Raw genomic sequence first — 27,463 nt, 5'->3', positions numbered from 1 at the left:
TGGATAGGACATGTGGCAAGACAGGATTCAGACCGATGGCCCCAAAAAGTAATCCTATGGAGACCTAGGGAAACAACCAGGAGTATGGGCCGACCAAAAAAGAGATGGGTCGATGACGTCAGGGCAGTGGCGGGAAGACAATGGATAAGATTGGCTAGAGATCGCGAAGCATGGAAAAACCTAGAAGAGGCCTATATCCAACACTGGATGGAACCAGGCTGAGAAAGATAGAAGAAGATAGAAGAAGAAACATATTGTAAAAGATCTTATCTTCAAAATAAAAAAAGTTTCAATATCTAAAGTGTTTCTTGAGTTATGGCGTGTTATGTGTTAAAAAGTTGAGTTTTTAAATTATCGCGATTACTGACGTTTTCTCGTTATAAAAAAAATGACACCCTAAAGATATCCTTATAATTCCATTTCAGATGCTCAGAAACATTTCTAATGATTTTATCTAGTTATCTTTTCGAAAAAAAGTCTTTTAAAAATAAGCGGTTTGCGATCGTGATTTTACTTTACTTGATAGGGAAAGGCGTACCGGCAACGCCGCAACAGCACTCCGTCGCATTTCTCTCACTCCGACTTAATAAGATCCCTATGCGATTTACTTCCACACATGTAAATACCGACCCAAGAGTAACAGTTGCCAGCACGGTATGTTGTCATCAGTGTAAAAAAATATTTTTAATAGATTGCCTTTATTATTATATACAGGATGACCCAGTTTTCGGAAAAATGTTTTGTATCTCTTAAAAATGTTTTCTCCCAGTGAGCAAAGTTTTGTCACATTTAGGGAACATTAGGGAACAGTTACGTATCTGCGTTTTATTGCTTCATATTAGGCAAAAGATGGTCCTGGTAACATAACAACGACGTCACCTAGAACACATTTCCCTTAAAGGAATAAAATGCTCACTGGGCTATCTCTTGAGAAAGTAACTGAAAAACCTACATACCTTCATCAAATTCCTGTCCTCCTGAAAAACAACAAAGAAAAAGTATCTATCAATTTGTATCGGTCATTTTAGCGTTATCCACACAGAGATCTGGAGGAAGGAACAACAGATTATAGTAGAAACGTCACATATATAAGGCATAGATCGATCAAAAATCTGATAGCCTGATTGGTTGATTTTTAGGTATAGCATGTAGTAGGTGTAGTAAGTGTGAAAGTGTTTTGTAAACTGTATACGGTTAGTTACAAGGAATGGGAAAATAAATAAAAAACGTTAAAAATATTGTTAGATATATACTCTGAATAGAATTTCAAAAATTCGTTTATTAAAAATTTAATGTTATCAGTGGTGTGTGATTGTTAGTTACGATTATACAGATTTTAAGTGAAAAATGTGATACATACTCTGTCAATTTCCACTTCATCCGAGCTTTCCCTCCTCAGTAACGATGGCTTCCTTTCCGGTAGTTTTCTATCAGTTACACTCGTCAATTTTGGTAGGTCGTGTATTTTGTGATCCTAAGGCAAAATATTATTTTTAAAAATAATTCAGCTAAGAATATACAGGGTGTCACAGAAATAAGTGCAAGTATTTTAGGGGGTGGTAGTTCTCGATAAAAGAAACATATTTTCCCTTTATCGTTTTTCAAGTTCAAATAACGGAGTTATTTTGCTTTGAAAATTTCCAAAAAAAATAATTTTTTGTTAAAATTTTGAGAACCACTGATGGATCTTTTTTGGATTTTCTTTCTTGTAAATTTAATCTAATACCTATGTTGCCATATTATCAAGAAATTATCTTTTTTAACTAAAAACTAAAAAAAAATCCAAAATATTTTGCAAAAAATTTCGAATTTTTAATTTTTTTTTTGCGAAAAAAACTCATAGGCGTGTTTCTGGGGTTGAATTATACTACCAGTTAAAATACTTATATATACTTATTTCTGGGACACCCTGTATAACTAATGTGAACAAGATATGGGTGGCGAACATTTTGGTTTTAGGAAAGGTATTATAGGTACCAGAGATGCTTTATGCAGCCTTATAATTCTATTACAGGAATGTTGAGACCGAGTGAAAGACAAAATATACAGGGTAGCCGTTCGTTAGAAGTTTTTAAAGTTAGGAAAAACTTAGAAGTTTGAAATTTTGAGACTTAGGGTTATTTAAAATTTCCTTTCATATAAAAATATTTTCAAGGTCATACCGTTTCCGGTGTAACCGGAAGTAGCCATTAACTTCCTTATTTTAAATGAAACACCCTGTATATTATTTTATTTTTGGATTTCTAAGAAAAGTTTATGATGAGTTTCATTGGGTTTCCCTATACCTATTTTCAACTGTTTCTCAGATATCTTGATTTATTTGAAATTTTTTACAGATTTACCCCTATTTTTAACAGTGGGTCTTTTACTCATTTTGAATCAGTGATAAACGCTTCTGCGGTAAACCGAAGCAGAGGACTAATACTTTCGAAGTCCATATTGACAACTGATTTATTGCATACAGGGTGTCCAAAATTTGATAACTGATTAGATTATTAACTCAGAAAAGTTCATTTTTTCAAATGAGACACCCTGTATATTTTTCGATAGTTGGATGCAGAATTAAATTCTGCATCGATTTGCTATAACTTTCCCTATACCCATTTTCAACGGTTTTCTTGTTAATCCGTATTTTTTACTTTAATTCAATTTTTGGCAGAATCGACAATATCGTTTGTGTTTTTTTTAAATAAAATAATTTAGTTAAAGTAATGAAATTGAATGTAATTAGAACATACGAACAAAACAGGAACAAAACAAAAGTGAAAACGTATAAAATATAGCAAAATAAACGTATAACAGTAACGGTGGGGCATTAATTATTATTAACACTCGACGTTAGTGTATCCCTACAATAATAAAAAAGTTAACTCAATAATTACAAAAATTGTTCGAAGTGACCGCCATTTTCGTTCAAACATTGAATAACTCTTGCGATGCACTCCTTGCGAAACAAATCTCCGGATTTCGTCTGGGCATAGATTAGTAAACGCATAGTTAATACGGTTTAATAACTCGTACGTATGTAATATAGTACGTACAGGCGTAGAGTATACCAGCTCTTTTATACGCCCCCAGAGGTAAAAATCGAGGGGCGTTAAATAGGGTGACCGTGGCGGCCAGTTCCAGGGTCCTTCAAAACCCAAACCAAACCGTTGAAAACAGGTATAGGGAAAGTTTATGGTAGGGATACAACCTAACCTAACCTAACTAACGTCTAGTGTTAATAATTAATGCCTCACCGTTACTGTTATACGTTTGTTTTGTTATGTTATGTTATATTTTATATGATTTCAGTTTTGTTTTGTTCCTGTTTTGTTCGTATATTCGAATTACATTCAGTTTCGTTACTTTAACATAGTTATTTTATTTTAAAAAACACAAACGATATTGTCGATTCTGCCAAAAATTGAATTAAAATAAAAAATAAGGATTAACAAGAAAACCCTTGAAAATGGGTATAGGGAAAGTTATAGCAAATCGATGCAGAATTGAATTCTGCATCCAACTATCGAAAAATATACAGGGTGTCTCATTTGTAAAAATGAACTTTTCTGAGTTTGAAAATAATCTAATCAGTTATCAAATTTTGGACACCCTGTATACAATAAATCAGTTGTCAATATGGACTTCGAAAGTATTAGTCCTCTGCTTCGGTTTACCGCAGAAGCGTTTATCACCAATTCAAAATGAGTAAAAGACCCACTGTTAAAAATAGGGGTAAATCTGTAAAAATTTTCAAATAAATCAAGATATCTGAGAAACAGTTGAAAATAGGTATAGGGAAATGTAATGAAACTCATCATAAAATTTGCCTAGAAATCCAAAAATAAAATAATATACAGGGTGTTCGCTTTAAAATAAGGAAGTTAATGGCTACTTCCGGTGTAACCGGAAATGGTATGACCTTGAAAATATTTTTGTATGAAAGGAAATTTTAAATAACCCCAAGTCTCAAAATTTCAAACTTCTAAGTTTTTCCTAACCTCAAAAACTTCTAACGAACGGCTACGGGGAGAAACCCTGTATATACTTATACTTCATTGATTATAAGAAAGCGTTCGACATTCTAAATTAATTGAGATCTTGAAGAGAAAGAGTCTAGACTTGAATACATAAAAAAAAATTGAAAACCTGTATTGGAATCAGATAGCTCCTGTTAAGATGGAATGCGGAACTTATCTTAGATGGAAACTAACGGAAACAAGAAATAGCCATCGAATCTGAAAGTCAAGCAGTCTTAAGAGCGATCAACTCATTAATCAACATTTCGACGTTGGTCAAAGAATGTCTACAGAAGCTGAAAAAAATTAGACAAAGAAAATAAAGTAATGAAAAAGTAAACGATCTAGCTAGAAAAGGAGCGATCGCTCTACTAACTGGACCAGAACCATTCTGCTTCCCAAGTGGAAACTCAAGAACTTGGAAGACTCCATCTGTAACCTGGAATGAAAATCCTCCAACCAGACGACCGAGAAAAATCAAAGATTTTTATTGATTTGAGTAAGAACAATCTTCGAATTGTCACTGGGTTTTTAACAGGACACTGTCTCATCAATGAAGATTGAAACTTTTTTTTAAATATGTACTCTGAAGAGATTTACTCATAGACTGTGTGTACGTGACTGCGGACTGGGTGTTAAAGTAAACGGGGAGATCTTAAAACAGCATAAGGATACGCTGATGATCCTGTTATATAGTCTATAAAATGAATAACTTTGAATTTTGACCGTTATTTTTTACCAACATGGCAAATATAAAATCCCTCTATCAAAAAAATGACTGATATTCTTTAAATTGAGGGCCTGAACGAATCAGATAGGTAACTCTTTTTACTTTCGTGAAATAGAAAAGGAAAATAATAAAACAAGTGACAGTTCTTCCTCTTCTTGCAAAAATCAAACGAAAATGTCATAATTGACAAAAAGTAAAATGTCATCAGCTTTTGACATTTCTAAATATTAGACCAATGCCGTCTCTAATAGAACAGCCACAGAGCGAGATCTATGACGTCACGCTAGTTAGATACTACGGTTAATAAATATGTTGTAGAATACATTGAAAACGTAATCATTCCTCGTATTTTGGTTTGTATTTTTAAAAATGATATAGTTTACATGAAATATACATAATATACAGTTAATAAATACAATATAATATATACCTATTTATAGTAATAGATACTTTGGCAAATAAACTATGAACCATACAAATGCAGCAAATGTTTTACAATATACAAATATTGGGTAAAATGTAAAATATATTTTAAATTTTGGGGTTTGAAAATCGATCTAATTTAACAAAAACATTCAATATCTACTAATAGTGTATTATTATTTGCAATCACAAAATTTATTTATATATTATAATGTTTACTGCAATTAATAAACTAATATAAACTTGTCAAAAGATGACCACATATTTTTTTAAATTATTATTCTTAACACAAAAACTATCTACATTGACTATGGAGTACGATTTCAGCCATATTGTAAAACATTTGCTGTATTTGTATGGTTTATAGTTTATCTGCCAAAGTATTTATTACTATAAATAGGTATATATATATATATTGTATTTATTAACTGTATATTGTGTATATTTCATGTAAACTATATCATTTTTAAAATACAAACCAAAAATACGAGGAATAATTATGTTTTCCATGTATTCTACAACATACTTATTAATCCGTAGTATCTAACTAGCGTGACGTCATAAATCTCGCTCTGAGGCTATTCTATTAGAGACGGCATTGCGTCAGCATGGCCGCAAGTTGATAACCTAATAAAATTAACACTAGAAAAGCCCGCGGGAACTGTCAAATTCAAAGTTATTCGTTTTACAGACTATATCAGCTTATAGCGAAGGTTCCCTACTAAGTATTTAAACCAGAATGCCATAGACCAAGTAGTTAAATTCAAGTATCTTGGATGTTGGATTACTGAAGTTTTGGATCAGGATGTAGAGATTAACGCCAGAATAGGCGATAGCACATTCCTCAAAATTAAACAATGATTCTTTTGTAATCTCTCTAATAAGACATAACATTGAAAATCCGATATCGTATGGTCCAAGTGCTGCTTATTCTGTGCTATTATATGGAATTGAACCCAAGACCCTGAAAGAGACTAGGATTAGGAAGATAGAATCCTTTTAAATGTAGTTATTTCGTCGGATACTGAAGATGTATTGGACGGAGCACATGTCAAATGACCACGTATTACCACGTTATTGCATGAACCAAGAGCTTCCAAATATAATGTTGCGAGCCGGTGTGGACTCGACCTAACCTCACAATATGGCCCGCCCTCGGATGACCTTAACATCGCATAGACACCGCAATGATTCATTCGTTCGAGAAGAATCGAGACCCACTAGAATGGACGCGTACATACGAGAACATTCGAAAACCTTCTCTATGCGCCTAACGATCTTTGGACTATTCTAGATTTCTTTTACCTGTCGGTATAAAAGCCGGCGGCAGTGGCCTAGAGAGGGCAGTTAAAAATATACAGTTGACGCGCTAAAATTCAAAATAAATTCTTAGTTATAAATCGTTTGTAAATAGTTCTATAAGTCTTTTATCGTTATTGTTTTTGTTAATTAGTGTTAAATAAATAGTGTTTAAATAAATTGTGACTTTCTATCCACACGGAACCGACGAAAAAACGTAACAATTGGTGTCAAGTGTGGCGTGTGTGATAGACTAGGAAAATAAAAAGACAGACAATGGCTCCGAAAAAATTGTTGAAAGACTTGAAAGTGTCGGAATTAAAATGTATACTGGAAGAGAGAGAGTGCGAGACAGATGGTAAGAAAAGCATTTTGCAAGCTAGACTGAGACGTTTTGGTGGAGGAAAGTGAGGATTCTGACACATTTTGCTTTGAGTTGGAAGGTGACCTTGACTAGTCCTTACAAAAATTAGAAGACAGTTTGAATGATAAAATGACAGAGAATTCTCAAAAATTAGACGACAACTTGAACAATTTGAATAGTAAAATAATTGACTTGGAAGTTAATTTAGAGAGAAAATCAGTGATAAAATTAATATTTTAGAAGATAAGATCGCAGAAAATTCTAAAGACATACAGGCCAGCTTTAATAATAAAATACTTAATTTAGAAGAAAAGATAACAGAAAATTCCAGGGAATTAGAAGAAAAGATTATAAAGAATTCTACGGAGCTACAAGACAAAATAACACAAATTGAGGACGATGTAAATAAAAAAATCGAAATTTTAAAACAAGAAATAGCAAAGGCAAATTCACCAAAATGTCAAGAAACATCGGAGGCACAGAAACTAGTCGAAAATAAGTATATCTCAAAGTCAGTTATTAAGCCTCCACAGTTTGACGGAAAAACCGCTTGGGCCAATTATTTTTGCCAGTTTGAGACCGCTGCGAGAGCGAACGGATGGACAATCGCTGAAAAGGCTACCGCTTTGACTGTCGCACTGCGAGGAGATGCGACTGATATCCTGCAGACATTGTCACCATCGGAACAGGGAGATTATCAGCAATTGGTACGACATTTAGAAATGAGGTACGGCCAAGCTCATTTGGAACATGTCTATCATTCCCAGCTAAAAATCGCATTCAAAAAGTCAAATGAGTCTCTGCAGGAGTTTGAAGCCGACGTAGCCTCGCCTCGTTCGCCTTGCGTACCCTGCTACGCCAGAGAATGTTATGGAGCGGTTGGCAGTACAGGCACTCTCCGACGGCTTACGTGACAACGAGACAAGACAAGCACTTCTCCTAGCCCACCCAACGCACTTGGTGGATGCTTTAGCACGTGCCCTAGAATTTGAGGCCGCGAAACAAAGTTCTCGGTCTTTAGGAAGAAGTACGGGCCATCGACGAATGTTCCGACGAATCCGTGGAAGGGATTGTTCGGAAGGTAATGGACCAGTACATGGGCAAGAAGGGACCGATTCGTTGCTGGAACTGCGGACAGGTGGGACACGTGCGAAGCCGTTGTAAGGGAGAAGAACGAAGAACCGGCTTCGCCGAGGTCGGAAAACTACTAAGGGTCGAAATGAAGGGGCACACGTCGACCTGTACCCAACATGCTAACGAAAACTGCTCAAGTCGCCTCGCTACAACACAAATTCAACAGCATTTTGTGGATGGTTTTGTTGATGAGAGTTCCGGACCATGCTGTTGGATACAGGTGCGACGAAAAACTATCATCAGACCGGACATTCTTAAAACATCGAAGAAGGTTAAAACAACACAATGGCGACTACATTGTACTGCCACGGGGGGCTCCGCTGCTGTCCATGGAGAAGTAAACCTTAATTTTGTTATTGGGAGCACCAGTTTTGAACATCCAGTGTTAGTAGCAGACATCGAAGATGAACTTATTCTCGGAATGGACATCATGACCACTAGAGGTTTTGAGCTAAACCTCAAACAAGGAATTTTGAAAATAAATGAAGAAGAAGTGGTTCTGCATCGAAAATGTGAGGAGACGCTTCGCGTGGTGGTAGCAGAAGATGTTTCGATCCCTGAGCGCTGTGAGATATTTTTGGATGGTTGCCTAGAAGGTAAAATGAATAATGGGAGTATTATTCTGTTGGAGCCAAGGAACCATGACAGCGAAATAGGACGAGGGATCGCTGTTGGAAAAGCCCTGCTACGAGCGAAGAAAACTGTACCGGTGAGAGTAATGAACACGAATTATTATTCTGTATCCTTGAAGAAGGGAACCCTCTTAGGGTACTGTTGTTCGGTCTCCTCAGTCGTTCGAAGCGTGGAAGCCTCCAAAGTTTCGACTTCAAAAATTCCGGACAAAATGGTGAAGGAGTTAGTAAACGTTAAAGGATTATCTCCCGAAAATAGAAGAAAATTGAGAAACCTGATAATCAAGTATCAAGATGTGTTTGATAAAGGAGAAGCAGGACAGAGAGGTCGTACCAATTTAGTACAACACAAAATTGATACCGGAGATGCACGACCAATCAAACAAAATCCGAGAAGACTTCCGCTCGCCAAACGTGAAGAAGCTGATAAAATCCTTCGAGAAATGAAAGAAGAGGGTGTCATCGAACCATCTAACAGCCCGTGGACATCGCCGGTAGTACTAGTAAAGAAGAAAGACGGTACCACCAGGTTCTGTGTTGATTATCGGCAGCTCAATAATGTTACCAAGAAGGATAGTTATCCCCTGCCGAGGATAGACGATACTCTAGACACGCTGGCGGGGTCAACGATATTCTCTACGTTAGATCTGAAGAGTGGATATTGGCAAGTCGACATGGCGCCGAAAGACAGAGAGAAGACAGCGTTCTCGGTGGGCTCCGGACTGTGGCAATTTACCGTCATGCCTTTTGGATTGTGCAACGCGCCAGCTACCTTTGAGAGACTAATGGAGTCTGTGTTAAAGGGACTATCCTGGACTACCTGTTTAGTGTACCTGGATGACATCATAGTGGTTGGGAAATCCTTTGACGATCATCTGAAGAATTTGGAAGAAGTTTTCAAGCGACTAGGGAGCTCTGGTTTGAAACTTAGCCCCAAGAAATGTCATCTGTGTCAAGAAAAGGTACACTACTTGGGCCATGTAGTCTCTTCCCAAGGAGTTGCGGTAGATCCACAGAAGACCAAGACAGTGGAAGAGTGGCCGATACCTAAAGATAAACATGAACTACGAAGCTTTTTGGGACTATGCACATACTATCGCCGCTATGTACAGGGGTTTTGCCACCATCGCAAAACCATTGACCAGACTTACCGAAGGCGAGAGGCGTTTCTCTTGGGACTCAGATTCTGACGAGGCATTCCGAAAATTGAAGAAGGCCCTGACTAGTGCGCCCATACTTAGCTACCCTCTTGGCAACGGAAACTTTATATTGGAACCGACGCTAGCAATGTTGCGTTAGGCGCTGTTCTGTCTCAGATCCAGGATGGTCAAGAAAAAGTCATTGGTTATTTTAGTAAGACCTTGTCAAAACCGGAAAGGAACTACTGTGTAACCAGACGAGAATTACTAGCAGTAGTTAAAGCAGTGGAACACTTCTACAAGAGTATCTCTATGGAAGAAAGTTCTTGTTAAGAACAGACCATGCTGCTTTGAAATGGCTGTTGCAATTTAAGAATCCTGAAGGGCAGGTAGCTAGATGGATTGAACGATTACAAGAATTTGACTTCGACACAGAACATCGAGCTGGGGCAATCCATCGGAATGCCGACGCACTTTCCAGGAGACCTTGCGCTAAGGACTGTAAGCATTGCTCCCGAGCTGAAGAGAAAGAAGTGAAACTCCTAAGAACAACTGTGGTTAATGATAGTTGGCAACCCGAAGATCTTGCAAATGACCAAACCAGTGACCCAGAATTAGGTTTAGTAATTAACTGGAAAAACACAGGCCAAAGACCAACGTGGGAAGAAGTTTGCAGATATTCGCCGAACGTAAAGTCGTACTGGGCCCAGTGGAATTCCTTGGTAATAGATAACGGACTACTTCGCCGTGTGATCGAGAGACCGGAGGGACAAGAAGAGAGAAGGCAGATCGTCATTCCAAAGAAGAGGGTCCCAGAAGTCTTGGAGGAAGTTCACAATGGAACCAGCGGAGACATCTTGGTGTTACCAAGACACTTGGCAAGCTGCGTGAACGGTTCTACTGGGTGAACTGCAAAGAAGATGTGAGGGCCTGGTGTAAGAAATGTGACATTTGCGCAGCCATTAATGGGCCACAAAAGCGTGGTAAAGCCCCTATGCGCCAGTACAATGTTGGTAGTCCCTTCGAACGAATAGCGATCGACGTGGCTGGTCCTTTCCCGGAGACGAACGATGGCAACAAATACATTGTGGTAGTAATGGATTACTTCAGCAAATGGGTCGAGGCCTACGCGTTGCCAAATCAAGAAGCGTCCACGATTGCTGATGCCCTTGTTAAAGAATGGATCTGCAGGTTTGGTGTTCCCATGGAGCTTCATTCAGATCAGGGAAGAAACTTTGAGTCCAATCTGTTCCAAGGCGTCTGTGAAGTCCTGAACATCCGCAAGACCAGGACGACTGCTCTACATCCACAATCCGATGGGATGGTTGAACGCATGAACAGAACTATCAACCGTTATCTGGCCAAAGTAGTCTCTGACCACCAAAGAGACTGGGACAAATTTCTTCACCTGTTCCTGTTGGCCTACCGTTCATCCGTCCAAGAATCTACAGGGCAAACTCCAGCCAGCATCGTTATGGGACGGGAAGTGCGCCTACCCTGTGATCTGAAATTTGGTTGCCGACCGGGAGAAGAAGTCGCCGGAGAAGATTATGTCCACACACTACGTCAAAGGATGGACGACATTCATCAGAGAGTCCGCCTAAATATTCAAAGTGCTAGTGACCGAATGAAGGAACACTACGACATTCAAGCTGAGCATGGAGGATACCAACCAGGGAAGTTGGTGTGGCTATATAACCCGCAGAGACGTCGTGGGTTATCTCCGAAGCTACAATCCTCGTGGGAAGGGCCATACGAAGTCATGGATAGAATTAATGACGTCGTATACCGTATCAGAAAATTGCCAAAAGGAAAACCGAGGGTAGTCCATTTCAACCGTTTGAGCCCCTACCAAGGCGAAATAGAAGATCGTGCTGGGACCGTGAGAACCTGCAGCTTTGATCCCCCTGATTCGGAGATGTCCTTTGACGATTTCATGGCCCGATACAACAGCAGTGAGAAGGCTCGCTATGGTGTAACCAAAGAAGATCAACGAGACCTCTTTTCCGTGCCTCCTGATTATTCGCTCGCTCATTGTGTGGCTCGAGATTTGCGGATGTCCAGAGGAATCGCTGCGACGTTCAATGAGAAGTTTGGGCGTGTCGGAGAACTACGCCGACAGGATCCAGAGGTTGGAAGCGTCTTGAGGCTAACCGACAATGCACATGGTCAAGCAAGGCACATCTTCTACCTGGTCACCAAGGAATGGTCCCCGAGTAAGCCGACTTATCTCAATCTATGGAAGACCCTGATTGAACTGAGAGAAGCCCTGCTAAACAACAACATTGCACGATTAGCCATTCCGAAGCTGGCGTGTGGACTCGATGGTTTGAGTTGGCGTACAATCCGGAACATGATTGAAGTCTTGTTCAGATTTACGGGAATCGAGATCCTCGTTTGCTGCTACAACCCAAAGCTGAGATCGGGAGAGAAAACTGTAGACTGCTATTTCTACCAGACTTCGCAATGTACCAGGGGCCAGCTTTGCAAATACCTTCATTCACCGTATACATCTCGGGACGAGCATGTGCCTAAGAAGGGGCAGTGTTGCGAGCCGGTGTGGACTCGACCCTAACCTCACAATATGGCCCGCCCTCGGATGACCTTAACATCGCATAGACACCGCAATGATTCATTCGTTCGAGAAGAATCGAGACCCACTAGAATGGACGCGTACATACGAGAACATTCGAAAACCTTCTCTATGCGCCTAACGATCTTTGGACTATTCTAGATTTCTTTTACCTGTCGGTATAAAGCCGGCGGCAGTGGCCTAGAGAGGGCAGTTATAAATATACAGTTGACGCGCTAAAATTCAAAATAAATTCTTAGTTATAAATCGTTTGTAAATAGTTCTATAAGTCTTTTATCGTTATTATTTTTGTTAATTAGTGTTAAATAAATAGTGTTTAAATAAATTGTGACTTTCTATCCACACGGAACCGACGAAAAACGTAACAATAATAAAAAAAGGACATCAGGTCACTTTATCTATATGTATATTTTACGCTTACCTTTTTGGGTGGGGTTTTCTCTTTCTGTGGCACTGGCTTAAGTTGTGGTTTAACGAAGAAACTTTCTTTTTCTTCTCCATTTTGTTGTGGTTCTTTCGTTTGTACCGAAGTCTTTCTTAATTTAACACCGGCTGTAGCAGATTTATATTATTTATAGATCAGATATTAGGGGTGCTATAATCTACACTTAAAATCTACAGAACGAAAAAAGAGGTTCCCTAAAAATTTTCGTGTATTTTTAACTTCAATATATTTTGTTCTAGTAGGCCCATTCTGATGATTTTCTCATCAAATTTTAGTTAAATTGTTTGTCTTTTTGACCTCTTTCTAAAGTCCAGAAGTTGTACCAGCTTTAATTGAACATGGTAAAGATCAACTTCTGGACTTAAAGACTAAAAAAAAAAGAAATATTAAAAAAAACGTAAGTTAATTACTCAAATATTAATTTTATATTATATTATACAGGGTGAATCTTAAATAAGTGCAAATATTTTCAGGGCTACTAGATCTCGTTAAAAAAAATATATTTTCTCTTCACCGTTTTTCAAGTAAGTCCCAAATAACGGAGTTACTTTGAAAATTTCCAAAAAAAATGATTTTTTGCTTAAATTTTTAGAATCACTGGATCTTTTCTGGGTTTTCTTTCTTGTAATTTTTTTAATCCACTACTTGGCCATATTATCAAGAAATTACGTTTTTAACTAAAAACTAAAAAAAAAATTCCCAATTTTTTTTTCAAAAAATTCCAATTTTTCAATTTTTTTTCCCGAAAAAAACTTCATAATCGTGTTTCTGGGGTCGAAATATACCACCTCTAAAAATATTTGCACTTATTTAAGACTCACCCTGTATATTCAGTACAAAAACTATTTTTAAGGAATTTCTTTGCTTTCAGGTTACGAAAATTTATTTTTAAAAAATTTTGAGAGCCACCGGATTTGTTCTGTATTTGCATCCCTTTCAGTGTCGTAACCATAGTAATATTAGTCAGATATTAAGAAATTATACCGTGGAAAAATTTGCGGCGAACGCGCACTTCTAAAAAGTTTTCTAAAATATACAAGACAATTTCAAAGAATATGCACGATTTTTAACATCTTTTTTGCCAAAAAAACCTCATAGACGTGTTCCTGGGGTCGAAATATACTACCCCTAAAAATATTTGCGCTTATTTAAGACTCACCCTGTATAGCGTTCCCCTTTCTCGAGTTATAACTCAGAATACAGTCTCTAAGTAATTTATTTATTTATTTATTTTAAAAAAATTGAGAGGCACCGGATTAAGTGCTATAATCTACACTTAAAATCTACAGAACGAAAAAAAGTTACCTTAAAATTTTAAAATAATAAATAATAATAAAATAATTAATTTTTAATATTTTTTTTCTAAGTAATAATATTATTGTTAACCAACTCTCTCGGTTATGAGAGATAAATATTTGAATTATGAAATTTTTTTGCTTTGAAGGTTCGCCATCACTGCTCTAGAATAAATTACACAGAACTTATCCATGAAAAATTTTAAGGCGTCATGTGTAACTGACATTAAAGGTAAATGCTGACGTTTTACAATTTAAATTGTTAAGCAACCAAATTCTCTATTTTTGGCGACATATAAAGAAATTTACGTAAAAGTAACCACATTGACCGATCGCGTCCAAAATCGGACAACACTCCCACTCACAGGACGTACAACGTAACCTATAAAAAATAGACACCAGTATTTACATCTGAAACCGATGAAATATTAAGTTTTGATAAACTGCACTTGTTGATTTCTATTGGCTAACTTCCAGCCTTTGTTGTCAAGTCTATTAATAGTTTGTATTATATAGTTAAATTATTAATATATTTTTGAGCCTAGTAAATACTCACGTTTTATTGCCGTTTTGGCTTCATAATAAACTGTATTACATTATATATTACTTCTATATATATACATATTTACATGGTATAGTATAGTCAATTAATATACTTACTAATTAAACTCTATTAATGATTTATAATTAAATATTGTGAGTAGAGAAGTTTCAAAATCATTCAAAACAGGGCCGCTTAAATTATTTGGTTAATTTCATTACATTTGCATTTCACTGAAATATTGCGTAATTGCAGGGTAATATTAGTCAAATGTAGTAGATGAACAAATTAATCAATTATGCTGTTTTCCAGCGATACGTGATTTGACTAGGCATTTCAGGGAATGGCGAATTTCACTCTTTGGCGCCGACATACTATGTATACATAATATATTAATTAATTATATATACATTGTATTATGTTCTATAATATTTCATTAAATGTATTTTTTTATTATTGACAATTTTATATATTTGTGTTGAAGACTTATTTATATAGTTACCTAAAGGATTGTTTTCTTTTTCTTTCCTAAAACTCTCCCTTTCTGGCTTTTTCACCTTTCTCAACTGAACTGGTTCTGCAAATAACACCAATAGAATTTGGTTTTAATTTAAAGCTTATATCATTTTTACAGCGATGTCAAGTACCTATTTGTTAGTATATAAAGTTTTATCTTTATTATTAGTAGATTCAATAAACTTAGATAAGCTATATAAAATAAAGCACAATTAGTTCACACAAAAATATGTACAATTACTTTACAAAATTCAGTTTTAGTAATTTAATAACGTTTTAAGATTTTGGATCATGGTAATTGATTGATTATTGATTTAAAGTCAGTTTATGTTTGAACATAAAAAAGGTTTAGTTTCAAAACATTTTTAACTTTTTACATTTAACATAACATTTATATATTTGTGGTCACTTTATGAATTGTCATACACCTATAATTTTATTATTTTTTTGATTATTGTCAATAAATAATAAATATTATTAATTAAATAAATAATTACAAAAATTATTTCTTATGTTAAAAAAATCCTTTTAAATACTTAAAATCGTTATTGACTTTCTGTTGTTATTGAAGTTTTGTATTATTTCGTAATTGAACTCAACAATTTAGGTAAATTATACGTATAAGTACCGTATAATCGAAAAAAAAACGGCGTCAAAGACAACTGGGGAATGACAATTGATGATCATTTTGGCGAGGTCAGTCTCTAGACGTCATGCGTCAGTTACTAAAAATTGACATAAAACTTGTTAAAAATGAACACTAATTATAGAAAGATTAAAAAGGATAGACCCCCTTTCTAGATTTACAAATCTATTTCCAAAAAGTTATTTTTACTCAAATTTTAAACCACATCATTTAAAAATAATTTTTACTCAATACATATGAAGATAAATTACAATCTTCTTAAGGCCAAGTGGCAATAGAGCGCCATTAAAAAATAAAGAAGAGTACGGCCCAAGTAAATGACGTCTAGGGCTTGACCTGGCCAAAATTATCATCGATTGTCATTCCCCAGCCGCCTTTGACGTTTTTTTCGATCGTATGGTGAATACGTAGATTCTTAAATCCGTACTTCTGATATTTAGGATTTGTTCATAATTTTAAAGTATGTGACTAGCATTTTTTTAAAACTTTGTTAGCTGTTTGTTAACTGATATCAGTGATATCATATCAACAATGGATTTTTTTGTATTTGTATATTTAATAGAATCTTGTTCATTGTTGGTTTAGTTTGCAAGCAATTGAGTTGTAATAAACAATATTTATATATAAGCTATACCAATTAAACTTTTAGTTACGTAATCGAGGGCGCGATTTTTAAATTAATTGTTGCCAACCATAGAGATAATCGGCGCCGGGCTGACTAACTAGAATTTAATTTTTGCGCTGGGGATTCAGGTGGTAGCTCTGCTGTAAAAAATGTCAAATTGCCACATTTATTTATTTATTTATTTTCTGACAATGTCATTTGTTTTGACACTTTAGTTTTGTGTTACGAGTTTTTGGTTTAAATGAATTGTGTTGTGATACTTTAAGCTTCAAAATATTTACTAGCAGATCTTGTCGTCAAACAGTGTTCTTTTTAGAATCTCATTTAGTACGAAGTGGTACAAGATTAGTTTAATTTGTAAAAAACTCATCGCAACCTTATTAGAATATTTTGAACGGGAAAGCGGTAGTTATAGCCCTTTATGTCCCTTAAGTGCTGTTAAGGAAGTGAGTTTTTGTTGATGTAAATAATAACTGTTTATATACATATTTATAATTAATTTATTTTTGTTTCTTAAAATATTTTGATTAAAAGAAAATATGCAAAAGTGGGCGACGCTGCACAGTGCTTCGAACATATGGCTCTAGAGGACAAAAATCCAAAACTTCTCTTTTATTGTAAGCAATTTATTCAAACTAGGTTTATTTGACACAAATGATGAGTACTCTCATTGTACTAAATGATGATGTTCTTAGTCCCACGTTTATGAAAAAAAAATCTTATAAATAATAATAATGTTGGAGCTGTGTTCCATCTAAGCAAATAATAAGTTATAGTATGAAAACGGTGTAAGTATTAAATAAATTCCTGTGATAAAAAAGAATTGAAATAACATTAGAACATGATTCCTACAATATAAGCCTAATATAAGATAAAAATGTTTTTCTTTAATGAAAAAGAAACATTAATGTTATATTTAATTAAAAAAAACTTAAGATACTATAAATTTACTTTAGGACAACAAAATGCATAGATCGTAACTACTCTGATTCAGAAGAATCACTGCTGACAGAATCTTCCAAATTTATAGTATCCAAATCACAGGTAGTTGAAGTATCCTCACATATAAGATATTGTCAAGACTTAAATATAGGCCAACTTGGGTTTACATCAAATTGGGAAAAATCATGTAAAATATAATTCTAGTAAACCAATTTGATGTGGATTCAAGGGAATCGTTCGCGTATACGTTGTCCTGAATATGTTCTTATAATAAACATTGTTAATTAAACAATTAAAATCAGGTCGATGTAAGCGTGATGTTTCAGGGCTAGCTCGTACTAAATATCGGTGCTGGAAATATACAAAGGAGATTTTTGAGCACGTACCCGCCGATAATTGGGACGAGCGGAAAAATATAAAATGGTGTGCTGAGGACAGGGGAGTTGGTTAGTCTATCGATGTGAGTCGTATTATACAGTCAGTAATTCGCGTTATCAGTCCGTTAGTAGAAGACAGCGCAGACTGAAGATGTTCCTGTAAGTACTTAGTTAACTAAACCATTAAGTCTTGGCATTCCCCAAAATTGTATTATACTGTGAACTTTATATTAAATAAATGAATATTTTATTCAGTGGTTGTTTTGATTGAGAGAGAGAACCTGGTATAGCGACCCTAGCAAACAACCCCCAGCTAGGTCGCGACAATATTTCTGTACATCATTTTCTAATATGTTACTTTTTCGCGTTGTTACTGTTCATTTTGTCGGTATGAGGGGTTCGGATGTTAATAGTTACCTCTTTAATAGACCATATCCATATATTATTTTTTCCTTTTCTTGGGTATGAGATTTTATAATAAATTGAAAGATGGACACTTTTTTATGCGACGTTTCGCTCCAACATAGTGGACTTTTTCAGGCACAAGTGGTGTCTCATTTGACTGGAAGGTTCATCAATATCTAATAAGAACATATTTTTTGAAATACAAATAATTTCGAGTTCTTGTCCTTATGATCAAGCCAAGTATTAGCCAGATCGGCATTGCTTATCAATTTTACTCCATCTGAAAAGTATTATAAAATAAAGTTCGTCACAAGCAGACGCAGGTGAACTATACTAAAATTAAAAGTGTATGAATATGGCAACAAAATATTCAATATATACGATATGTTTTGATATGTTTTTTTTAAATGCCTTTTTGAAAACTTAAAATTTTTATACCCATTTAAGAATCATCTTAAAAAATAAATAAAAACTAAACAATCACGAACTTGTTTAGAAATAAATTTAAAGTACATACCTTGTTTAACAATATCCATAGTGGCTTTCAATTAAGTACGTACCCGTTTAACTCCATAATATACAGAACTACTATGAATGTTATTCTTTTCACTGATGAGATAATGATCGCAAAATTTATTTTTAGTGAAAATATTTGCTAACAAAAACGCTGTTTATGAAAAATAATATACAGGATGGTTGAACATTGCTATAAGCATAAAATTATATATTCAGATATTAGTAAATTTTAACTTATTTTTTGATTTTTGTCCATGGGACGAAGCACTGTGGCGCTGTGCCGGTCAAGCTTAATAACGTGACTAAAAGTTTATTTGGTATTATCTATAGAATGATTATATTATTAAATTAAAATACAAGTTTTACCGTTACCTAATACAGTATCTTTTTCTTCTAATAAGAGCTCTTCGAGGTCAATATCATCATCATCGTCTGAATCTCTATGGACCTTCCTTAGTTGTACTTTAGCTGTAACAATAAAATTAAATTATGGAATAAGCCAAATGAAGGTTATTTATTTTTTTAAATCACAATATTCCATAATAATATAGCACCATACTTAAAAAACAAGATACTTATTTAAAAGAGGTTAATATTCTGTAAAAATAACAAACTTAAAGATGTTTTTCCGCCTTTAAGATATTTATTATTTATTCTACAATAATTGGTTTTGTTAAGAGGTAGTAAATCTAGAACGATATTTTGTTAGAACTTACATTAACAGTGATATTATTGCGAATTCCAGAAAATGGCAGTAAAATAGTTATAGCGTGCTAGATCTTGGTCAAAATTCGAGATAAATAAGGGAACAATTTTCACGGTCAAGTTACTGTATATTACGTCACGTGTAGTAAACCTGCATTATGAAATTCTACTTAGAATTAACTAGGTAATTATCATATCTAATTAGAACATTTTTCTTGCATTTTCGCTTTTATTTACAACTTGTCAAAAATAATTAGGATACGTCAATTTAGATATTTCAGTAGCGTATCTGATATTTTTCGTTATGAAATAATTATTATAACTTATCTTTCTTAACTAATAATATATTGTTTTAACAATTTTAGTAACCAAGTCAGTAAAATAAAATTTAATCCATGCGAATCATGCAACCACTATTTTTTGCATTATATGAAACTTGAAAATTCGTGTATCAAATTAAAATAAATACAACCGACTTTTATCAACATCTAAAATTAAATTGTCTTATTTATAGATAGCCGAACTTGGAATCAGATGTCCTACTATTAATAATTCAATACTAATGACACACATCTGAGTTAATACTGGCTATATAGAAGGTAAACCAAATTTATCTTGGTAAATCATTATAAGTAGCTTTTTATTTTAGCGTGGCACCTTTATTCGGTGTAGTTTTTATATTCTTATATTTTTCTTATTATTTTAGTTATTCTTTGTTCTTTTTTATTTTAACTGCTTTGAATGTTATAGTTTTAAAATTGAATGTCACGTCAAATTTTCAGTAAGCTGCTGTATCGATCGGCTTTGATCGTAATATACCCTGCTGATCATCTAAACTATGTGGTGTGGATTTTAATGCGTGTGACAGAGCATAGATAAATATAAATGACCGGTTGACAGACAGAGAGACAAAATCAAAAGAGGCCTACAGTGTTGCCGCTTTTTTACATTTGTAGGAAAATGTGCGTAGAAAAATATAAGCTATTTTAAGAACTTTCATTTATACTACTGAAATTAAGATAATATATCTAAGCTAAATATAATCTAGTACAGCTGTAGTAAAATGAGTAAGTTATTGTGAAAAATCAAGTTCCAACCCTAGATGCAAGATTTTTCGTAAACACCTTCTTGTGCGGTTTGAAATTTTGATGCAAAATCCGGCAATCGTATAGAAGAAATGTATTGACCCAATTTTTATCTCTTTTTAATACATTTGATTTTCCATTGAGCTGTCTACATCACTGTCTTACACGTTAAAATCCAGATCGCGCAGTTTCGATGACCAAATAGTAATGTTTACTATTTTTGTTTTATAAATTCGATTGATACAATTGTAGTTTATATTACTGATATTATTTTTAAAGATATATTATCTGAGAAAAGAAGGACGTTGATCTACAAATTCTGAGATTTCGTTTAGCTCTGCGCCGCTGTGCGCTGATAGTCGTCTACAGCTCAGCGGGTCAAGAATAATGTACTGTAGTTCTGTTTTTAGTCGACAGAGCGAGTGGTCGTCGGAGACAGTGTTGCCAGAACTACTGAATAATCTGTAGATTTACGGATTTTGGGTACAGTATGTTAATAATACGGATTTTCTATCATTAAACAATTTATTATAATACTATATGATTAAACAAAGAACGGCGTCAGAGTTGGCTTGGAAATGTAGATCGCTGTTATTTCATATGTAAAATATTATGGTAAATGTCAATAATCGTCATTTCCAAGCCAACTAAATGACTTTTTTCGATCATACGACATATTCAGTACCTATAAAAGATTTTTTTATTTTTGTGGTTTATTTTATGTTTAACACGAATAAATTTTCAATACATAAACGCGGATTTTTCATCCAAAGATATTTTTGTCAAACATATTACAGATATTACACATTTTGATATAACAACACTGTCGCTTTTAGCTCCACACCGTCTTCGATATGCCTTTGCTGGCCGAATTAGAGAAAAGAAAGTGTTTTACGCGTTGGCCGCAGATCGAGTGGTGGCTCCACCGTACAGCACTTGACACGTAAGGGGAAATATCAAATAGAATAATTAAGTTGATTATCTTCCCAATTCTTTCAATCAACGATAAAGCGTAAAAAATATCAAGTAGGTGCTGATTACCCGACATTTTTACAAAAATAGGCAGATTCTTTAATAATAACACCGCGTTTATTTTGTTTACAATTAATTGGCTAGTTTTATTAAAACTAGCAAGTATCTATTTTAGCTTTAACATATATAAAACTGTCTCGTATGCTGTCTCGTAAAGCCAGTTGTCAAGTTGACTTTAAATATACCTACTATTATTTAGAAGGATTATTACTTGATGATTTTTAGAAACACAGGTACTAAACATAGAGTACAACTTTCAACGGAATTTATGATATTCAAAAACTAGAACGATATTTCAGGTATGAAGGTTTTCCATTATGTCCTATATCGTTTTGGCAGGATTCCATTGTTTCCGGCCTCGTCGAAAGTAACTGTCAGTTTCTTTAATTTAGATTGCTACTACGTTAATTTTATTTATAGACGTTGCAGAAATTAATGTCGCGAGAGACGTTGTATATGTATTTTAAATGACATGCAGACTTCTGGTCCTCGTTTTAATTTATTTGGCAAGGAGACATTTTGGAATAAAATAACCTCTTGTCTTTTGAACTATGATTTTTAATTTCTAGAGGGGTTATGATGTCTGTCGTGGTTATTTTGTGTCAGGTCATTTTGTTTTCTTTTGACAAATTCTTAGAGCCTCGTGTCTACATGTAAGTTTTCCCAGAAAATACTCACAGTTGGGGGTTGGAACCTTTGGTGATATAGTAGCAAAATAAAACAAGAAAATTGAATTATATATACAGAGTGTACTTAAATTGGCTGTAAAAAATAAAAAATGGGTTGTAAAATATTTAATTATATTATTTCGTCTTTAACAGCATATTAATTTAATACTCTATTCTTTGTAAAGTTTAAAAAATCAAAAAAAGTTCTTTGTACATTGTAAAACATTTGCTGCATTTGTATGGTTCATAGTTTATTTGCCAAAGTATTTATTATTATAAATAGGTATATGTATATGTTGTAGTTATTAACTGTATATTATGTATATTTCATGTAAACTATATCATTTTTAAAATACAAACCAAAAATCTGAGGAATAATTATGTTTTCCATGTATTCTACAACATATTTATTAATCCGTTATATCTAACTAGCGTGACATCATAAATCTCGCCCGTTGGCTGATCTTTTAATAGAAGGCACTGGATCAGTCATCAACAAAATATTCCTTATGTTTGGACTAAGTTTTCTCGAAAATAAAGGCATAATTTAAAATTCCGTTACAATACGGAAATTGATTGAAGTTTTGTGATTACAGTGATATATAATTTAAATGATTTTGTTATATAATTTATATGATTTTGTTATACAGGGTTGTTCACCACATACGACACGGAGTATTGTAGCTAAACGATGAGATTTTTACAAATTGTAAGTTTGGGGTTCGTTGAAGGACTATTAGAGCTACAATTTAAAAATATTTTTACAAGATACAGAGTGTCCCAAATAAATAAAAAATATCAAAGTTGTATTTTCTTAAATGGAACACCCTGTATATTATTACATTTTTAGTTTCTACGATTAAAATAAAGGTAAATTTGATTAAGGTTTATTATACTTAAACCTTACCGTTTTTGAAATATTTTCAATTTTGTAAAATTGAAAATTGCAGTAAAAATTTTAAAGCTTCATTTCTCCAAAGGTGTCAAAGTTTTTAATACTAAATATTTAATGAAGTTTATTTATTGATCAGTTATTGTGTTGCTATAATAAAAATAATACTACCTTATACAGAGTGTCTAAAAATTTATTTTAAATAATTATTAGCTTCAAACGGCAATAACTTCTTTAATTTAAATGGAATGCCCTGTATATTTTAGGAGAATCAGATGAACAATTAAATTGTATATCAAATTGTATTATACCATTTTTTACCTATCCCTTCAAGTTTTCGTAGAAAATGCATTTTCTTATAATTTAGACCTCATTTATCAATACATCCATGGAATATTGACATTTTAGATTGTTTTTAAAGCAACAAATGTACAAAATGTACAGACTAGTAATATTATCGTTTTTAGCAAAACGATAATATTACTAGCCCATTTGTATGCAAAAAGAAAACTATTTAAATCTTTATAAAAAGAGTATACCATTAATTAAATATAACACCATTATTTCCGCCCATATACTAATTAATGACATACTTAATTGTGTTCGTTAAAAATTATTATAAATAAATGTGGATTTGAGTCAGAAATCAATATAATAATAAGTTAACAAATTAAAGTCTCTGTTGTTATAAATAAGCATTTATTAAAAAATGAAATATCATTTTTAAGGTGTTACTTTTTATCACACTGTCTAATGCCCATACAAAATTCAGTTTTTTAGTATTTGGAGCAATTATTATTAATCAACGCAAACAGTCAGTTAATGTAGTTTAAATACTGGAATCATAATAATTGATCCTCTTTAAAAAATATTTAAACAGTTTTTTATTTTTTAATAAAATAAACAAATTATATCGACAATATTAGTATCTGTACTCTTTAAAAATTTGGTACGTCTTTAAAAATAATCTAAAATGTCAATATTCCATGGGTATATTGATAAATAAGTTCTAAATTACAAGAAAATGCATTTTCTACGGAAACTTAAAGAGATAGGTAAAAAATGGTATAATGTAATTTGATAGACAATTAAATTGTGCATCTGATTCTCGTAAAATATACAAGGTGTTCCGTTTAAATTAAACAAGTTATTGCCGTTTGAAGCTAATAATTATTTAAAATAAATTTTTAGGCACTCTGTATAAGGTAGTATTATTTTTATTATTGCAACACAATAACTGATCAGTAAATAAACTTCAGTAAATATTTAGTATTAAAAACTTTGATACCCTTGGAGAAATGAAGCCTTAAAATTTTTACTGCAATTTCACAAAATTGAAAATATTTCAAGAACGGTAAGGTTTAAGTGTAATAAACCTTAATAAAATTTACCTTTATTTTAATCGTAGAAACTAAAAATGTCATAATATACAGGGTGTTCCATTTAAAAAAATACAACTTTGATATTTTTTATTTATTTGGGACACTCTGTGTCTTGTAAAAATATTTTTAATTTGTAGCTCTAATAGTCCTTCAACGAACCCAAAACTTACAATTTGTAAAAATCTAATCGTTTAGCTACAATATTCCGTGTCGTATGTGGTGAACAACCCTGTATAAAATGCTAATGTTTATCTGTGTCGTCTCTACTGAAGTAACGACTTGCTCTAGAAAGTTGCTTTTTTTACTAAAAGATAGCTAATTTATTCTTCTAAAAACTGTCGTCGCCGGATTTTTTGTTTTTCATTTAATTAAGCAAAAAATAAAAAGTATTTTTCTGATGTCGTGGCGGATGCGCCAGGCTTCAACTAGTATAATATATATTTCCTTCGGCCACACACCCGCTTTACCCGACTCCAGAGAGCAACCCGAACAGTACAGCGTAATAGACTCTCAACTAAAAAAACTGTGATTTGAGTTTATTTCGAGTTGATAATCTCAGAATGTACTATTTTATATATTTATGCGTTATATAGACCGACAAAAAATATTTTGATTTGTATTACAGCTACTGTGATGTGTGTAGCGTGCCATATTATGAAGAACACAACTTTTGGAATTGTTATAGATATAACAATTCCCGTTGTAAAGACAATTTTTATAGGGATGATCTACATTTTTTTCCGACTTATTTGGGTTAATTTGACCGAGCTACTAGGTATACTATAGGTACAATACCTACCTATGGGGTTACTTTCTGCTGGGTCTACGGGGGTGGTTTCTCGTTTCCTGGGCGTGCTTTTCAGGTTCATCTGGTTGAAAGGAGCGGCTTCGGGTTCGTTTTTCACCCATGGCGGTCTAAAGGTCGTTCTTCCCGAAGGATTGGAACTGTTAGCCGTTCCTCCGGCAGGCATTTTGGTACCGGACAGGGGTTAAACGTGACGTTTTTGCTAGAAATCTGGAATAAAAAATGTGAAATTAGTGATACTATTTTTTGAAGATTGGCGTATTTTCTCTTTACAGTTTTTCAAATACATCCAAAATAACCGAGTTATTTTGGATGTAATATAATAAATATTTTTTGCTTAAATTTTGAGAACCATTGGATCTTTTGTGGGTTTTCTTTCTTTTAAATTTAATCTATTATCTATGTTGCCATATTATCACGAAATTATGGTTTTTAACTAAAAATTAAAAAAATATCCAAAACACTTTTCAAAAAGTTCCAAATTTAAAAAAAAAATGGCGAAAAAAAAACACATAATCGTGTTTCGACGGGTCGAAATATACTACCCCTAAAATATTTGCACTTATTTTTGACTCGCTCTATATAGGAGGTATATTTTTTGGTCATTTAAAAATATTACCGTGTATGAAACAAACCATATTACAATAAGCATTACTCTCACCACAATATTTTTTGAAATCATAAAACTGTTTATATCGATGTAGTTTAGCTGGTTCTTGAAGCAGAGCCAAGTAATTTTAACAGAATAATGTGGTGTATACGTTTGTAATTTTTAACAGTCTTATTCTATATCTAACCAAAAGCATAAAATATATTCTATGTTTATTAATTTTTTTAAATACATGACGTTGATATGGGTTATCACTAGAATATTTAAAAAAAAATGTGCGCCACTGACTTTTTTTTTGATAGCAAAATTTTGTAGGCCGTTTAATGCCAGTTAAAAGTTATCTCTTGATATTTAGTCGAATTTGGCCTCCTTGATGAGATAAACGCAATTTTATTAATCACAATTAATAAAATTAAAATATAAATAAAGTTAATAACCTATATATTTTACCTAATTTATTATTAAATATTATTACTATTAGTCCAACCTACAGCAATTTCAAATAAAAAAATAATAGTATTTAAGATAATTACAACAAAAACTAATTTTAAAAATTTTAACATCCCTGTAACTCTAAAACTATACATTTCCATACCTATGTTTATAGGAACTTTTTTTCAATGAGTACTTATTTAAAGCTTTCGTAAGTTAATGATAATTTTTTTTATTTTTTTCAAACTTTGCTATTAGATTTACATCAAGGAAAATTAATAAAATTGCGTTTATCTCATCAGGGAGGCCGAAATCGATAAAATGTCAAGAGACAAGTTTTAATCGACCTTAAACTGCTTACACTATTTCCCTAACAAGAGAAAAAAGTCAGTAGCGTACATGCTTTTTTTTAGAAAAATATTCGAGTGATAACCCATATGTATGTCCCTAGTGAATATGTCGACATTCTTAAGCTTTAAAATATGTCGAATTTTTAGTAACTTTTAACCACAAAAATTCATTCGAAACGCTAAAAGTACTTGGAAGAAAATCATTATAAATCGAAAAAATATTAACACCCTGTAACTACGAGACAAAGTAGAATCGGACCTATGTTACATGAAGAATCTCCCCACGAGAGATGGCACATGTTTTTTGAAACACCCTGTATATAGGGACATTATATTAAGTGAAATTTGTCATTAAATCAGTACTTTTATTCTCAAAGAATTGATTTTTGCTTAAAAAAATAACGTATTTTTAGTTTTGAGTGTTCGGTTTAGTAGGGTGCTTTTCCAGAAGCCTACCATGATTTCTTTATAATGACACTTTAGTTAACAACAACTAGATTTAACCGGAAAATTATTAAAATATAAACACGTCACGATTGGAATCGAAAAAAAAACGACTCGAAAATCTCGAAATAAACGAAAATATCTAGCCGCCATGTAATTGGCAGTTTGACAATGGCGCTCGTGGGCGTACAGCCACGGAGTAAATATTTTGAATGGATGTTGGTAGTTTCGATTTTTTATTTTTATTTTGACTGCGTGAGTCATAAACCTATCTATAACGGTTCTGATATCAGAACAAATATTTAGTTGATAACTTAGTATTTAGTCACTGTCGAAATTAAAGAACTTTGACTATATATCGACATTTATATATATATAAGTGTTACAAAGAGGTTTTTTTCCATAACAAGGGGCCGTCCGCTGCCGGAAACA

The 27,463-nt window shown here is 33.4% G+C and overlaps 2 protein-coding genes across 4 annotated transcripts in view; one reads left to right on the top strand and one right to left on the bottom strand.

Moving 5' to 3' along the window:
• Positions 1-27,463, top strand: part of LOC115876133 (trichoplein keratin filament-binding protein) — a 127,519-nt gene that overhangs the window by 18,735 nt on the left and 81,321 nt on the right. The window lies entirely within an intron of this gene.
• Positions 1-27,463, bottom strand: part of LOC115875956 (glutamic acid-rich protein) — a 67,063-nt gene that overhangs the window by 18,265 nt on the left and 21,335 nt on the right. For 2 of the 3 annotated variants that reach the window (XM_030891604.1, XM_030891689.1), the window contains exons 2-7: positions 25,190-25,405; positions 18,999-19,094; positions 15,102-15,176; positions 12,740-12,870; positions 1,361-1,474; positions 957-977 (exon numbers count right to left, since the gene is read on the bottom strand). In XM_030891604.1, coding sequence (XP_030747464.1) covers positions 957-977; positions 1,361-1,474; positions 12,740-12,870; positions 15,102-15,176; positions 18,999-19,094; positions 25,190-25,361 — 609 coding nt within the window. In that variant the 5' untranslated portion in view covers positions 25,362-25,405. The remainder of the gene's footprint in view (positions 1-956; positions 978-1,360; positions 1,475-12,739; positions 12,871-15,101; positions 15,177-18,998; positions 19,095-25,189; positions 25,406-27,463) is intronic. The other variant, XM_030891767.1, reaches the window with a different exon arrangement.

Source organism: Sitophilus oryzae, unplaced genomic scaffold (genome assembly GCF_002938485.1).
Source record: "Sitophilus oryzae breed Bouriz unplaced genomic scaffold, Soryzae_2.0 scaffold_1000_pilon_pilon, whole genome shotgun sequence".
Taxonomy (NCBI): domain Eukaryota; kingdom Metazoa; phylum Arthropoda; class Insecta; order Coleoptera; family Curculionidae; genus Sitophilus; species Sitophilus oryzae.
The sequence above is the reverse complement of the archived record's forward strand: the minus strand, read 5'-3'. Positions and strand labels throughout refer to the sequence as shown.